This window comes from Grampus griseus (assembly GCF_964374135.1).
Source record: "Grampus griseus genome assembly, chromosome: 17".
Classification (NCBI taxonomy): Eukaryota; Metazoa; Chordata; class Mammalia; order Artiodactyla; family Delphinidae; genus Grampus; species Grampus griseus.
Window position 1 is genome coordinate 47,152,483 of NC_139011.1, and position 15,808 is coordinate 47,168,290.

The following is a 15,808-nucleotide window of genomic DNA, read 5'->3' on the forward strand; positions in this document are numbered from 1 at the left end:
GGGATAGAACCATACCCAGATGCAAGCGGAGATGGAGAATGTTGTTCCTATCTTGGTCCTAGTGATGCCTCTACAGGCTGGAGGAGCTAATTAAAGTGTAGTCAACAGCTCGTTGTTTCTGCCACAATGAGTGATTAGCCTAAGGCTGTGGATTAATTATGTGTGTGTGTCACATATACATATAATACACACAAACATATTTATGTGTGTGTATATATACATTTTTTAGCATGAGTTGACACATGGGGCTTCTGCCGTATCAAGAGTACAAACTGCCTCTTGTTGCTTTTTCTTAATTGAAGTTGACTACTACTATCTATTTCCCTTCATTTTGCTACCTCCCGCCCCCCGCCTTTCAGTATTATATGAAAATTCTGAAAGAAATAATTTCAAAGTTTCCAGTGCTTTTAAAGGTAATAGAATACTCAGACCTTAACAATTTTCCTGTGTGAACCTTTTGCCAGACTAAAATGTTAACTTATGAAAAGTAAATTTGGATTGATACAAAAGAGAAAATAAGCTGATTTTTTTTTTTTTACACAAATACCCTGAGCCAGGGTGGAAAATAAATGGAAAACTGGAGGAATTTAGATCCCTTTGTTGTAAATTTAAATAATTTTAATTGTAAAAATAATACAGGCTCATTGCAGAAACTCCAAAATTGAAAGGATTTAAAGAAAAAAGGAAAAATAACTCAAAATCCCATTTCTGATAAATCATCTCTGTAACATTTTTGAGGGTATCTTTTGAAACTTTTTTGTGACGGGGTGCATATAAATACAATGCAAGTATAAAATACCTTTAATTATTATATCAAACTACAAAACAGTTCTATAACATTTTTATTTAGTAATATAAGTATGATTACTCATCACCTAATAAAAATCTGCAGCATCATTTTTAATGGTTGAACAGCATTCTATTATTTATTTAACCAGTCCCTACTGTTCAACATTTAGATTATTCCTGTTTTGCTTTGCTAAACAATGAGACAAGCATCCTTGTTCATATGTCTTTGAGCATTTGTTTATTTCCTTAGAATGGACTTCTAGAACTTGAATGGCTGGTTGTCAGTTCTGGTACATACTGACATATTGTCTTCCAGAAAGGTTACCGTGCTTTTTATTTCTACCAAGAATTTAACATCCAATGTGGTTTCTTACACACACTCATCAGTACCAGTATTATCAATATCAATACCAGTATTATCAAGTTTTTTAAAACTTTGTCATTCTAGTCAGTAAAATATGACACCTGAATTATTTTATTTGTATTTCTTTAATAATAGCAAGGTTGAACATATTTTCATACCCTTATTGGCTGTTAATACTTTTTAGTTTGTGACTTTAGACATCTAGTTTTCATCGATGTATAACAACCTTTTATATATCAATGTGTTTATTTTGTTGTTTGTTGTAAATGCAATTTTTTTCTCTTCATTTATTTTTATTTTGTGTGTGTTGAACTTCTTTAATACTGTCAAGTCTATTCAAAAACCCTTTAATGAACACAACAAATGTGGAAAATCAGTCATTCTCCTGCATTTTGTAATCAATGTATTTCCTTTTGGGCAGTATGGAAATGTAAGTTCTTATTTCATCTTATGGTTGGAAAGAATCTATTCCCTCGGAAAGGGATTATAGTCTCCATGATGCAGTAATGGGAGATTTTATAGGGTAGGCAGGGTCTACAGAAGAAAAAACCCTAAATCACACTCCATTGGTGGTTGCCTTATTTATAAAAATGGCATTTGAGGTTGTGTGACTGCCATCAGGTAAGCAAAATTAATTTTTATCATGAAGTACTCCTATCAGCAAGAACAGCCTAGGATAGGCTAGCAGTAAGAAGTGAGGGGTTATGGGATTGGGGCATAGCCTCTGTTTCCTCCAATGCAGCTGGAAATTTAAACTCTGGGGCTCCTGCTTGATCCAATCAGCCCAGCTAGTATGTGTTGCCAGGTAGGGTGAATAGACTCAGAAGTACAAGAGCTCATCCTTGGTCCCCTCTGAAAATGAGCAGAGAATACTGTGTCAAGCAGAGGTGATCAGTCCATGGTCTGGAGACTTGGATCTCCTCACATAGTCCTTAAAGTCAGGGTGAGACAAAATGCCAATACAAATTATATTGATGACAGTATCAATGAGGTGACATTGAGTCCTTTGACCCAACGTGTGTCTGCAGTGTGCCATCCATTAGTAAATGGGCAAAGCCATTTGACAGATCTATCTGATACAATGAATGAATCTGACACTCATAGTTTGAAAAACTGAAACTGTATCCATTTGTCAAGAACAGTGGCTACTTGTTCTGCTTTATTCCCCCTGGTAGAACTAGGTAACATTGCAGGCAGGCAGTAAGACGTTCCGGCATTTCACCCTGGAGTAGCCCCAAAACTGAAGAAGCTGTCTTATCGGTAGTTAGCTCCTTGTCACCAAGAATATTAAAGTAGATTTGTATGATTAGCAAATTAAAGAGACTGTAGTGCCTACCACTACTGTATTCACTAAGGCACCCAAGTTATTCTAAAGAAATCCTAATAATACATTAGGACCATTTTGAATATTTTTATTTGATTAGCCGTATCTTCTAGTTATACCATCCATCACCATTTTGACCACTGAAACTTGGCCTTCTTTTCTTACAGCCTAGCCCTGTGGTCTTGGGCTAATCACTAACCTGCTTAGATACAATTTTCTTCTCTATGAAATAGAAACAATATTATATGCTTTGAAGGACTGCAGGAAGATGAGCTGTAATGTTTATCAAGTTCCTAGTAAGTAGCCTGGCCCATAATAAATACTTGGCTAATTGTAGATGTTAGTTTCATTTTTAGTTTTATTTCCAAACATTGCTCTTTACTTTTGGAACTCTAAAATTTGTTTTGAGAGTGGAGGACTTGTTGTTTGGATTCCTCCAACACTCTCTGTATATTCTGTACTTCTATCCCTACATCATTTATATTAATGGAATAAATGATCTTTGGTGTGGTGATTCCAAGGTGACGAGGAGCTAAGTGGAGGTTCCGTATACACCTGGAAGTATGGATTTTCATGCCCAGTGCAAATGTGGGAAAGGCATTATTCCCACATTATAAATGGGGTAAAGACCTCCAACTTGAGGAGACTCTGGGTTGAGAGATGAGAGATCCTACAGGGTACCACAGGGGCTTTTATGTTCTGTAGCAAGACTTTGCACCTTATACCCTTGTAGTTAGAAGTAAAGCATACCACATAACTAATATCTAGTAAGCATTAGAGTTAGAATAGCTACCATTTAGTTAACGTTTCCTTTGTGTTAAGCATTTTACAGTTACAACATATGGATGGATACTATATTGTAATGGTTAAGAGTGTAGTTTTTTGAGCTAGATAATCCTGGATTGGAATCTCATCTTTATTACCTCTTTTTTTCCTGTTTTATTGAGGTATAATTGACAAAATTGTGAGATAGTCAAAGAGTATATCATGATGATTTGATATACATATGCATTGCAAAAGGATCCTTCCCATCACGTTAATTAATACATCTAACAGCTCATGACACCTTTTTCCTTTTTTTCTTTTTTGGGTGAGAACACTTAAGTTCTATTCTCTCAGAAAATGTTAGTTATACAATACAGTATTATTGACTGTAGTAACTATGTTATACAGTAGATCCTCAGACCTTATTCATCCTGCAGCTGAAAGTTTGTACCCTTTTACCAGTCTTCCCCTCTTTTCCCCACTCACACCCCAGCCCCTGGCAACCAGTTTTCTACTCTGTTTCTATGAGTGTGGCTTTTTTTCTTTTTAGATTCCATATATAAATGATATCATTCGTATTTATCCTGTCTGGCTTATTTCATCAGCATAATGCACTCCTGTTTCATCTATATTGTCACAAATGAAAGGATCTCCTTCATTTTTTTAAGGCTGAATAATATTGCATTACCTCTTAAATGAGTGACTTTTGGTACATTGTTTACACTTTCTAAGCCTCAGGGTTTCTTTTCTTCTGTAAAAAAAAAAAAAATATATATATATATATATATATACTAACAGGTTATTTTCTGATATGTGGAATGTTTGTTGAATCAACAAATATTTAGCTGAGATCATAAATGTGACACTTAGCACTATATTAACATTTATTAATACTCTCCCTGTTAATTTCTACAGTAAATTGTATAATAAGTAACAATAATAATAGTACTACTAGTAGTTTTAGAAAATGCATAGGATGTGCCAGGCATCATATACTGTACTACCCTCCTTCATGTGTACCACAAGTTACATGTGGATATCATCTTCCACGTTGTTTCCTTTAGAGAAAATTGAAGCTCAGCAAGATTGAGTAGCTTGCTCCAGATGTGAACTCAGGTCTGAATCACTCCACATAGAGGTTCTTAATGACTCCATGTCTTTAATTCCACATCTGCATTTGTTTGTTGTTGTTGTTGTTTTCAACTTTTCAAGCATCTGATCTGAAATTCCTTTCTCTTTGGGGAATTTTCCACTTTGTGGGTCTTGGTGAGAAACAGAGCCTTCCTCTCGTTATACAAGCTGAACATGTCAGGTACACTGTTTACTCACATGCTCAGTCTCCCTTACAGATGGAAAATAGTCGGGCGACCTCGGGTTGGCCAACTGCACCCCTCTCTTGGATTTTGAATTACAAATAAATGATGTAAAGAAGCAAGGCCAGCAGTGCTGGGTCAACCTCCTGTTTCCTGTTCCTGCTTGGTAGCAAGGCCAGCTAGGACTTATAACATCACTTTGGCCTGATCCTATAATTGCAATAGCATAGCCTTGGCTTTCGGTTGTTTCGTCTGCTTGTAGTTACTGAGGCCTAACCATAAACTTCCAAAAGTTTCCTTTTCTGCTCAAATTAGCCGTATCTGGTTCCTGATGATTACAAATAAGACCTTTCCTGATATACAATGGTGACCTACTTATCCAGGCAGACGTAACATCGTCCTGGCAGGGACAGAGGGCAGGCAAGTTCCTTGAACAGCTGAACAAGAAGAAAAAGACCTAAGAAGGAAGAATTGAAGCCAGTTCTGCTTGTGCTATAATTCTACCCGCAGCTGCCTCTGTTTCACAGACCACATGCTGAGGACCATGTCCCTTCCCCTGTAACAGAGGAGCAAAGTAGACCCAGGCCTTCCAACCCAGAGACCAGCTGAGCTGTACCGTGGGCAATCTAGGATGTGAAAGACTTCACTCAATGTCTTTGTCACTTGACACATTGCTCCTCTCTTTGGGAAGTAGCTTCTTTGTGTGACAAGAATGTGCTAAACCAACAGTTAAGTGGACAGAGGTGAAAGATGCCAAAATTAGCTACAGAAAAAAAGGCGTAAAGACTTGTATTTTCTGTTATTTGAAGGTGTTAAGACCCCACATAGAATATGAGTCCTTTAAAGGAGAGTTGTGAATGGCCCAGGGAATGTTGAATTTCCATGTGGCAATATGTTCGTGATCGGTCATGATGATGATGATGGTAGCATCAGTAGCATTTATCAGTGTTTCCTGGGTGAGAGGCACTTTATCATAATGACCTTTTATCCCCATGACGACCCTGTGATGTAGGAAATACTGTTTCAGCATCTTCAGGGTTTTTTGTTTTTTTTTTTTTTATAATCAGGAATTTACCCTAGATCACAGTTGGGTGGTAGAACGACCAGAACTGGACACTAGCCTTTCCTGAATTCCCAGAGTGTGATCTTAGCAGTTGTATTGCCTGATGCAGAGCCATGTAAATGTTGCCAAAGCAATGAAACGTGTACCTATTTCTAACAGATTCTAACTGAGAAGCTCTGGGGTTAAGTGCAGAGCAGTTGAGTGTGATTGTCTTTACAGACAGTAGATAACTTAAGAGAAGTTGTTTAAAAGTATATTTGCATATTGCACTACACTGTCATATCTGTGATTGGTTAGCTATTGAGTAACTAACACAAATCCCAGTCCCATCTCTAATCTCATTCATCTCTTGTATGATATTTGACCTAATTGAGGCAGATTTTTTTTTGTTCTTCCCCACAAACACACATCGAACATCCAAAACATGCTTACCATTTGTGAGCATATTCTCTTAGTTATTTAGGAGTTGAGTAAGAGTGAGAGAGAAGGGCTTCCCTGGTGGCGCAGTGGTTGAGTGTTCTGCCTGCCGATGCAGGGGACGCGGGTTCGTGCCCCGGTCCGGGAAGATCCCACATGCCGCGGAGCGGCTGGGCCCGTGAGCAATGGCCGCTGTGCCTGCGCGTCCGGAGCCTGTGCTCTGCAACGGAAGAGGCCACAACAGTGAGAGGCCCGCGTACCAAAAAAAAAAAAAAAAAAAAAAAAAAGAGTGAGAGAGAAAAAGACACAAAAATATGAAATACGGTCATCATGTTTTTAATAACCTTTACGTTGTTAATCCCTCTTAGCATTTACTGCCATTCACTCATTTGTATTATTTGGGGTATAGCAGTTTATTCACACAGCATTTTTACATATGGCTTATCATTTGTATTCTATTTTAATAACACTAATAATTATAGACTATTGACAAACTCATCAGACCCTACATATTCATTTCAAAATCATGAAAATAAGGTGGAAAATGAGGTGTAAAGTGGAAAATCTATGTGTACGTTTTCATTGGTGGAATGAGGAGCTACCTGAATATATCACTCCTTTAGCTTTTCCTTCAAATGGTGCACTTTTTCCTCCATGCATAGGAGTCCCTTCCATTAGGTAAACAGTAGTCTTGAGGGCAAACCTCAGAAGTAGAAACGGGAGAACTTTTCAGTTATGGTAAAATCAAACATATTTTTCTTCAGTAGTGAAAAAAAAAATTCTTCATGAGAAGTTCAACCACCGTGAGTTCCATGGTGAAAAACTTTCCACTTATAGATGCAACTTCCCCCAGAATTCTGAGAAATGTCGGTAGTGGAGAGGGGTGTTGCGTACACCTGTTTCATTTCCCTCTGACTTTTCCTTCTCCTTTCTCTATTGACGTTAAAATCTATAGTGGAAGCACATAGTAAGCAGTCTAGGGCAATTGATATGACATTTGATCTAAATCTCCAAAGTCTATTTTAGATGGGGATGCTATGAGAGTCACAGGAGGGGAAAAAATCTAGAATTATTCTTATGTGATCAAATGTACTAAAATAACAAAAGCAAATCTTATTTCTAGCTAATAACATAGCATTCCTTATGTGATGTCATATTATGGCAGAAAAGAAATATATGCATCTATTTTCTTCTATATTAAAACTGCTAAGGAGTGGGGACCAATGAACTAAATCAATTGTTTTGGGTTCAAGTTGTAGCTTTTAGTAGCCATCCTTCTTAGCAAGTTTTCAGAAGCAAATGTAGTTCGTTTACTATCACCACTAAATGTGCAGTTGTGTAGATTTGTGGAAAAAAGTATTATCAAATATATATACTTTAAAATGATTTGTGTAAATTTATCTATTCATATTATTATTCTCCCCAAGTAAATCAAAATATACTATATACTATGTTTTTCTTCTATAGCTTAAAAGGGGAATGTATGTTGAAACTTATTCAAATATTTATTAGGTGTCTACTAAGTGCCAGGCACTCTACTAGGCAGTAGAGATGTTGTAGTAGAGGTGGAAAATGTCCTTGACCTCCAGAACTGATACGCTTGTAAGAGAAATACTGGGTCAAACTAAGTCAAGTTTCTTTGCTACAGAGCTTTTTACGAGTCTTGAGAATTATGAGTCTCTGATAAGGAGATGTAGTGGACAACAGATCCCAAATTTATTTGAAATCTTTTCCTTCATGGACTGTCTCACAGGATTTATGATCCACTGAACACACCTTGAGAGACACTAGTATTCTGCAGTGGTTAGTTAATTGTTTTCTATTAAACAACTATATACTGAATCCATGATATTATTATCTGGATTTTTTGGAGGATACAATGATGTACATGGCCACTGTGATGATAAGGGGGTCCAGTTTAGTTAAGAAGAGAAACCACAGGAGCTGTAACTTAATGTAACAAAGAAATACACACACATATACATATATTTATATGTAAATTACTATTTATATAGTATACAATGTCTTGTGAAGAAGATAAGAGTTGTTTGTAACTTGGGATCTCACAGGAGGTTTCACAGAGAAGGTAGACCCTGAGCTGGGCAGAATTTCAGTAAGTTAATTTGGTTCTGACCGTACGATAAAATCAGGTATTTGCACTGGTCAATCTGACCTTGATGGAACAGCATTCCATTTGCAGGGAATGGTGTGATCAAACATGCAGTGGTGGAGATTGCCAGATGGTAATATTCCAGTACCTGGAAAGTGTTGGAACATCTGCTTTCTCCACGGTCTAGAAAAGTGAATCTCAAGTGAAATGCAAGTATAATGGAGGCCAGTGCTCTTTGCTTTGTACACTGCTTTGATTCTACAACATGCAACAATGTAGTGATCTGTTTCAGATTGTCATTATTCGAGAGGGTTCTTAGTAACAGGAGTGGAAAAGGAAGACCTCTCTTCCTGTGTTTCTGCCCTATGCTCTTAAGCCAGAAAAGGTACCAACATCACTGACCTGACCTTGTCTCAGGTATCTATCAGGATCTACTAGAATCATTCTAGTGAAAGGTAAATAGACGTCCAAAGGACTTAAAAGATACACTATAACTTTTGTATACTTAATATACCTGGTGAAACAAAAATGTCACCTGAGTGATCCCCTTCCCTAGAAATACCAGTATGTTTTTCCAGTGCATGGCAGAACTTTGCAGGTAAAACTGGGATAAAGGTGAAGAACAGTCTTAAAATTCTAGTCCTTGAACAGCACCTAACACACAACAGGTTTTCAATAATCTTAGCAACAGTATTCACAAATAATGACAATCGGCGTAACTGCTCTTTTGTGCCAAAATACATTACCATATTACTTTTTTTCCCTTCAGCTTTACAACTTGGGTTCTATTATTGTTTCCATTTTACAGATTAGGAAAGTGAGGCTCAGAGATGCTAAGTCACTTGGGCAAGGTCACAGAGCTTGTAGGAGATAAACCTGCACCCTTACTGTTGGATCCTACAAAGCAGACCATAATTTAAGTCCTTCAAAATATACCTCAGAACATTTGAGTAAATTAATGAATAAATCCTCCTAGTCAGACTGACCAGATCATTATATTAGGTTCAGCTGTAAGTGGAGGAAAGTCATAATCATAGTTGGACAGTTAATACAGTAATTTACTTGCTTTGAATTTTCTAAATGATGTTTAGCTGGTAGTTTCATGATGATAACCATCGAATAAAAACAGGCATATTTTGGTGTTTGGAATAAGATCTCATATTGAGTAAAATACATATTGATTCCTAGACCTATATGATGTGAGTAACAGATGACATTGAGATGCCATCTAGAAGTACTCTTGTGCAGTTCATCATGTCAACCCAGCTAATAATTTTAGAATGTTCAGAGTGAATAATATATGCAGCCATAAAGCATATTTATAATCAATGCAAATAATATTTTTCCTATGCTAAACCCAGAGTTAAGTTATAACACGCATCTAAGATTAATGGGCCATTTTTTCTTCATCACTTTGCTAAATTATTTCGTCTGGAAACCATTCAGAAGGTTGCGAATTGGAGCTGAGCAGTAGTAGTGAGACTGTGCCTCTGATGATGAAACTATTTCCACCCCGACCCCTACTGCTCCCTTCTTGGGAAAGAAGGCAACATTTCTCCTAGAAAAAGTCACAGGTTTATAAGCTGGCTTGTATAATACGTTTGGAGGAAGAGTGTGTCTTTTAAGCAGAGCCTATCTCAGCATATAAAATAATTTTTACCTACCATTTAATGAAATTAACACTCACTTTGAGGCTAGGTCTTTTGCCATTTGACTCCTGGATCACGTCTATGGATATATTTTTTTCTTGAGACGAAGTGTGAACCCAATATAGTATCCATCATTCAGTCTATCTAGCTGATGTACATCCTCTGAAGTACAAGCTCCGTGAGGCCAGGCACTTTATCTGCTCTATCAGTGTAGCCCTGATGCCTAGTGTCTAGCTTTTGGAGATTCTTAATAAACATTTGTACTGAATAAGGTATGTATATGGTGAGCAAAAGTTGGCTTCCCATTTTACAGTCAAGAGTATCCCACTCATGTTCTGTGAACACTGGATAGCAGAATCTTACTATGTTATTTTTCTGTTCCCTTTGCAAGTTTCCTGAAAGGGCATTCCTGTCCTTAGAATGTCCATCTCCTCCCATCTTCCTGGAGAATAACTCTTCTTTCTTAAATACTTAGTCCCATTACTGACTCTTTAAGATTGAATTTATTACCTCCTTACAAACAGAAAAATGCAGTGCTGTTTTTTTTTTTTTGGACATTTATCACCAGAAAATTATTCTAACACTTGAAATTCTGGACCTAAAATGCCTGGACTAGTGGTTCTCAAAGTCTGGTATCCAGACCAGCACATCAGCTGCATGTAGGAATTTTTAGAAATGAAAGTCTTGGGCCCTGCTCCAGACCTACAGACTCAGACACTCTGGGGGTGGGGCCCACTACCTGTTTCAGCAAGCTCTCTTGGTGATGCTGATGCATACTCAAGTTTGAGAGCCACTGCTTAGACCTAGAACTTAAGGTTTAGGCTTTGGACAGATCTGAGTCCTAAACACTACTGAGACACTGGAGTGACCATGAGCAAGTTACTTCTGGGAACCTCTTAGCATCTGTGTGCCTTGCTTAGCTAATAGTGATTTTAATTACTTAGAATAATGCACACGGTGTACTCAAGAGAGTAACCAAAGCATGCTTTATGTTTCATAAATTCTAGCTGTTTACGATTATTATCAATCAGAGCTTACTGACACATCCTGAAGACGTTCTTCTAATAAGTGTAATAATATGGTTTGTAAAATTAACAGCTTAGAAGAGCATATTACAAAGTTCATCAGACAGGGTCTCAGCAGGAAATCAGGGGTACATCAATAAGGATAAATTGAGCCCAATGTAGAGAATCAAGAGATAGTGTAGTGCCCTGGGTTCAGTAAAAGTGTGGCTACTTTATAGGAGATGAAAGAGAAAGGAAGCCTTGCTGGAGAGAGAGTCCTCCCCAAAGATGCTGTGACGCCCCCCAGAGAAGCACTATATGTTAGTTGGGGGATGCAGCCAACTCCCAGCAATTTGGCAAGAATTAATACCCTAACTTCACTCCCCTCCTTCGTTCCCTACAATCTTCTATTGGTACTCTTCATTGGTGAGCCAAACGGAAGCCAGAGCAAGGACACTTACTAAGATAGGCCATGCAAGCCATCCATATAGAGTTGGGTGGAGAAAGGATGTGGAAGGGCAAATAGGACATATTTCCCACAGGTGGTGAGCGAGCTGTAAAATCACTCACCCTTCTAACATCATTGTCATTGCAGGAGCACGGAGGAGCAAGTGGTTAGTTCTGACTTGGCAGATCCAGGAGACTGCAGGACAGAACTGGTATATGAGTTGGGCTTTAAAGGTAGATTTGAATTTTAATGGAGAGTATGGAGAAAGAAATGGTGAAGAACCAAGGGAAAGGGAGATTCATTGCAAATGGAGAAAAGAAAAGTGGCATAAAGATAAGAAAAGTCAAGACTTATGGAAGAGATAGCAAATACTCTGCGTGTGACTGGAGCAGAGAATGGGTAGACGAAGGCTGGAAGTTAAGATGAAGTCATCCTTGAATAACATTAAAGTTTCCTCCTTTAACCTCAATTTCCACCTTCTACTCCCTTCACTAACATTGGAAAATTAAAAGTGAATTTGACTGGGTTGGTGACAATGGCAGTATGAAGCAAAGAGAGGAGAATAAGAGTAAAAAAATTAGTAGTACCTTGGTGAAGCTGGGTAAATGATGGGTGGTGGTGTCACGTCAAAGCATGGGCAAGTGATTGTGACAAATACAGGCTTATTTCTTGACTATATGACTTCAGTTAAGGTACTTAAGCCCTCTAGGCTGCAGTCTCCCAACCTGTAAAATGGGGATAAAACCTCGCTTCCTCCAAGGTTTCTGTGAGGATCTAATGAGAAATGGAAGTAAGAGTTGAGTCCAGTAATCAGTTTTTAATACATATAAACTAATGTGAGGATAAGGGTAAGAATACTTGCTATCATTTATTGAATATTTATGTGTCCAATATTGTGCTAGTCTATTTACATATCTTTTCTCTTAGCTTTCTTTTCTCTTATCTGCCTTTCTATAGGCAAGTGATAACTGATGGCTCAGTTATGAGGAAACGCAGTTGTGAGGAAAATGTACCAGAAAGTTAATTCCTAATGGATCTGTCAGCCTTAAACAGAGCATGTCTGTGCTAAAATGTGTAAAATATCTGTGCTAATACTACTCAATTGGACAAGTTTTGATAAAGTATTAATGAATAGGCATAGACAGCTTGGAGCTTTTTGGAGGGTATGTGGTAATATTAGTATTGGTGTGATGACTTTTGAAAGTTCTATGGCGTATAGAGGTCAAAAAGAAGACCCGGAAAGGGGGAAAGCTCTCTCTGAAAGTTATTGGGGAAGTCTGGCTAGTAAGACTCCAAAAGGGAGAATCAGTAAGAGGCCAGGTTATTCATAGGCCTTCTAAGAATGTGTCCATGAGAAATATTTACAATGATTGGATGCCGGAATAAAGGAGAACACTGGCTCCACAAATGGTAACTTATTTTACACAAACAGGCTAATGATAAAAATAATGAAAATCTGATGGATTTTTGAGAGTTTCATTGACCAAACTGAGACAAAAGTGCATAACAGCTAGATGCTCATAGTTTTAATCAGTTCCCTTTGGAGTCAAGCAAAGATAGCACCTGAAATGGTAAGGGACGTTTATGCAAGGTCACAAAGATTTTTGGTGGTGCATTTGGGATATAAACCCATTTCCGTAAGAATTCTTTCAGAAGTCAAATGTTTTCTTGTCAAAAATAGCATGAACTTACTTCCAGGAAAAGTTCCTAAGAAAAAATAATTTCAGTAATGAAGAACACTGATGTAAGAGTTAATTTAAGAACCCAGAAATAGAGGTAAAGAGTAAAGCAATTATGGGTTAAGAGTCTGCATAGGCAGAAGGAGCGGAGCGGCTGCTGCTCAATGGCGGAAAAGCCGCCGGTGTTCTGACCAATTCGTCCCCCTAGCAGTTGCGGGGGAGTTTCCTGCCGGCGCGGCTGGAGTCTCTGTTTCTCAGGGTTCGGTGGCTGGAAGGTGCTCCAGAGAGACGAGGCTGCGGCGGAGGAGGTGGCGGCGGCCGAATCGGCAACGGCGCTAGGGTGGAGAGAAGGCGGCGGCGGCGTGCGGGGCCCAACGGTGTGAACAGCCCCGGAGGCGGCGGAGGCGGTGGCCAAGACCCCGAGGGGGAAGCGGCGGCTGAGCCAGGGTCGCGCCTCCGTTGGAAGCCTGGGCTGAGTGCAGCAGAGGGGTTCTGCGGCGGGCGCGAGCGGACGCCCTAGACCTCGCCTCCCTCCCTCGCCCCAGGTAAGGCCGCTGGGCGCCCCGCCGCAGGGGGAACGGCTCGCGAAGCCCCGGACCGTTTTCGGGGTGCCACCGAGCTGCGGCCGGAACCTCTCCCCGCTTAATCCTCGCCTCTTTCCCTCGGCCGCGGAGCCCAGAGGAGCGGGACGCCGGGCCTGGCTCCTGGCTAGGCCCCTTCCCCAGCCGCCGCCTCCGCGCTCGGCCGAGGCTGGGAGAGGCTCGGGGCAGGAAATTTTAGTTTGCTCCAAAGCCTGGAAGTAAACTGCTTGTCCCTGTTCTCTGCGAGCATCTCTTTCACCTGAAAGCACTGGGGCTACTCCAGGCCGTAACTCGTCCCTTCCTGGTGCATGCCTGTTTGAAAACACTACCTTTCCCATTTGTTTCCTCATTAGCTTCTGCCTTCCTCTGCGCTCCATTTCACTTCCTCGTTAAATCTTCTTTCTCGCTCTTCTGTCTACGCCTCTCACCACCTCCTTCCTCCTTAGCGACTTTATTTAAATCGTTTCTCTTTTTCTTCTCAGGAGACTCCGGTCTTCTCTTCCCTGTCTTCCCCAGCAGTCCTTTTCGGATGTCATTCTTTTTACTAGTGAAGTTCTTAAATGAAACTGCTACCGTCAGTATCCCAAATCTACCAGAGGCCCATTAAGAATAGACTCACCAGCTTTAAGTGGCAGATCAGTTTCTGATTTCACCGAGCCTAGCATCCTTTTTAAAAAATTGTATTATTAAATGTAGAGTGTGGAAATAGCCCTGAAGTTATTTTTAAAATGAAGGGCTCAATGAGTGTTGGAAATAGTTATTTCATTTTTCAAGTTGCATGACCTCTAATGTCAGATTGAGCAGATCTAGAACATTTTTGCCCATCCTGTTTGGCAGAATGCTTATGCGTTTTGATAGCGGCTCACATTCATCACTATTCAAGTTGGCTTAAACACAGTTTGAACACTTTAGAAAAAAGACATTATGAGAACAACTAGGAAGCTGTTTTGATGAAGTCACTGTTAAATACCTTTTAAAATAGGCTCCACATGTGTAATGTATCAAAATAAAGTTGGCGGGAGTCTTGTAAAAAGGATTATTTAGGAATTTGAGTAGTCTTAAGAGTTATGTAGCTATTTTGGGAAAAACATTCTTTTTCTGTTAACAAACGTTTACAACTCCTGTGATGTGAGAATTACCGAGGTTTACTGTGGGATTAACACAGGAACTCATTTTATTTGAGCTACTACATGGATGTAGAAGTGGTAAATTGTTCAGGTTAGCGTAAATCAGTATGTAGAAGAAAAAAAAAAAAAAGTCTGCATAAATTCCCCTGGAAGGGGGATATGGTCAGAGATGGCAATTTGAAAACAGTGAGTCACCAAAAGTAAAAGTAAATTACAAGCTGTTTTGGGGGTCTTCAAGAGAGATTTTATAGATTGAACAACAACAGCAGCAAGGATAAAATATAACGCTGTCATGTAGACTGCAGCCTGAAAAGAAAGCATTGCAGAAAAGCCACATCATCCTGAATTTATATTTCCGTGCATTTGAACAGATTGGAGAGCAGTAAAGTTGTTTTAAGAGCGAGTGATTTAAGTCAGCCAGCTTGTGAATAATACGAGATATTTTTGCATTTACATTAACTTATGTCCATAAATAACGAACTTTAACAATGAACAAAATCCATAATCCTGATAATGCTAAGGAAACAGGAAAGATACCTTTACCTTGAAAAGACAGGATAAAGAAGACAGCATAGAAATTTAGGGAGATTGCAGTTTTGGAAAAATCATATTAACATTTATTAGCTGCTACAGCTTTGAAATGTGATGATTTAAAGAAAGAAGTAGACTGTTGATTTCTAAAAGGTAATGTGTTGGCTGAAAGAGAAGAGAATCTTGTTGAGACCTAAAGTGTTCTTTTAAGGTTATATTTCAATGTCATTTCAAAAAATAAACACATTTCCCATAACAAAACAGTGAGGTTAATGGAATAATGCAGGTGAAAGCTTTTTGGCCCAAAGGAGTTCCATCCTTTGGAACAAAGTTTTATTGTTGAACACACCATGACCCAGGCCTGTGAGTGCCAGCATAGTGGCTGTTTTTACAAGATCTGGTACAATATTCACAGTAGTTCTGGCCTTAGCACTAGGCAAGGATCATTCTTTTTGTATCTTCCTGATTGCTTCCTCTACAGAAATGGGATAATCCCTCCTAAACTGGAAAGTAGTTTCTTCCCTCAATAAAACTAGTTTCTTCTCCAGGTTGAGCTTTTCCAACTCTTAGAGGTCTAAAATGAATGATATGAAACATACTGTATTTGCATCTATTTTTATTTAAGAGTTATCTAAGGAGATTTA

General features: G+C 39.0%; 1 protein-coding gene across 12 annotated transcripts in view; it reads left to right on the top strand.

Moving 5' to 3' along the window:
* The window catches only part of LOC309835493 (uncharacterized protein), a 126,009-nt gene that overhangs the window by 15,676 nt on the left and 94,525 nt on the right, over nt 1-15,808 (top strand). For 6 of the 12 annotated variants that reach the window (XM_082674993.1, XM_082674989.1, XM_082674991.1 and 3 more), the window contains one exon: nt 13,184-13,470. The exons of 2 other annotated variants lie outside the window; for them this stretch is intronic. In XM_082674993.1, the coding sequence (XP_082531119.1) occupies nt 13,184-13,445 (262 nt within the window). In that variant the 3' untranslated portion in view covers nt 13,446-13,470. Of the gene's footprint in view, nt 1-12,550; nt 12,818-13,133; nt 13,471-15,808 lie in introns of those variants that run through there. 4 more of the 12 variants (XR_014298006.1, XR_014298007.1, XM_082674994.1 and 1 more) reach the window with 3 other exon arrangements.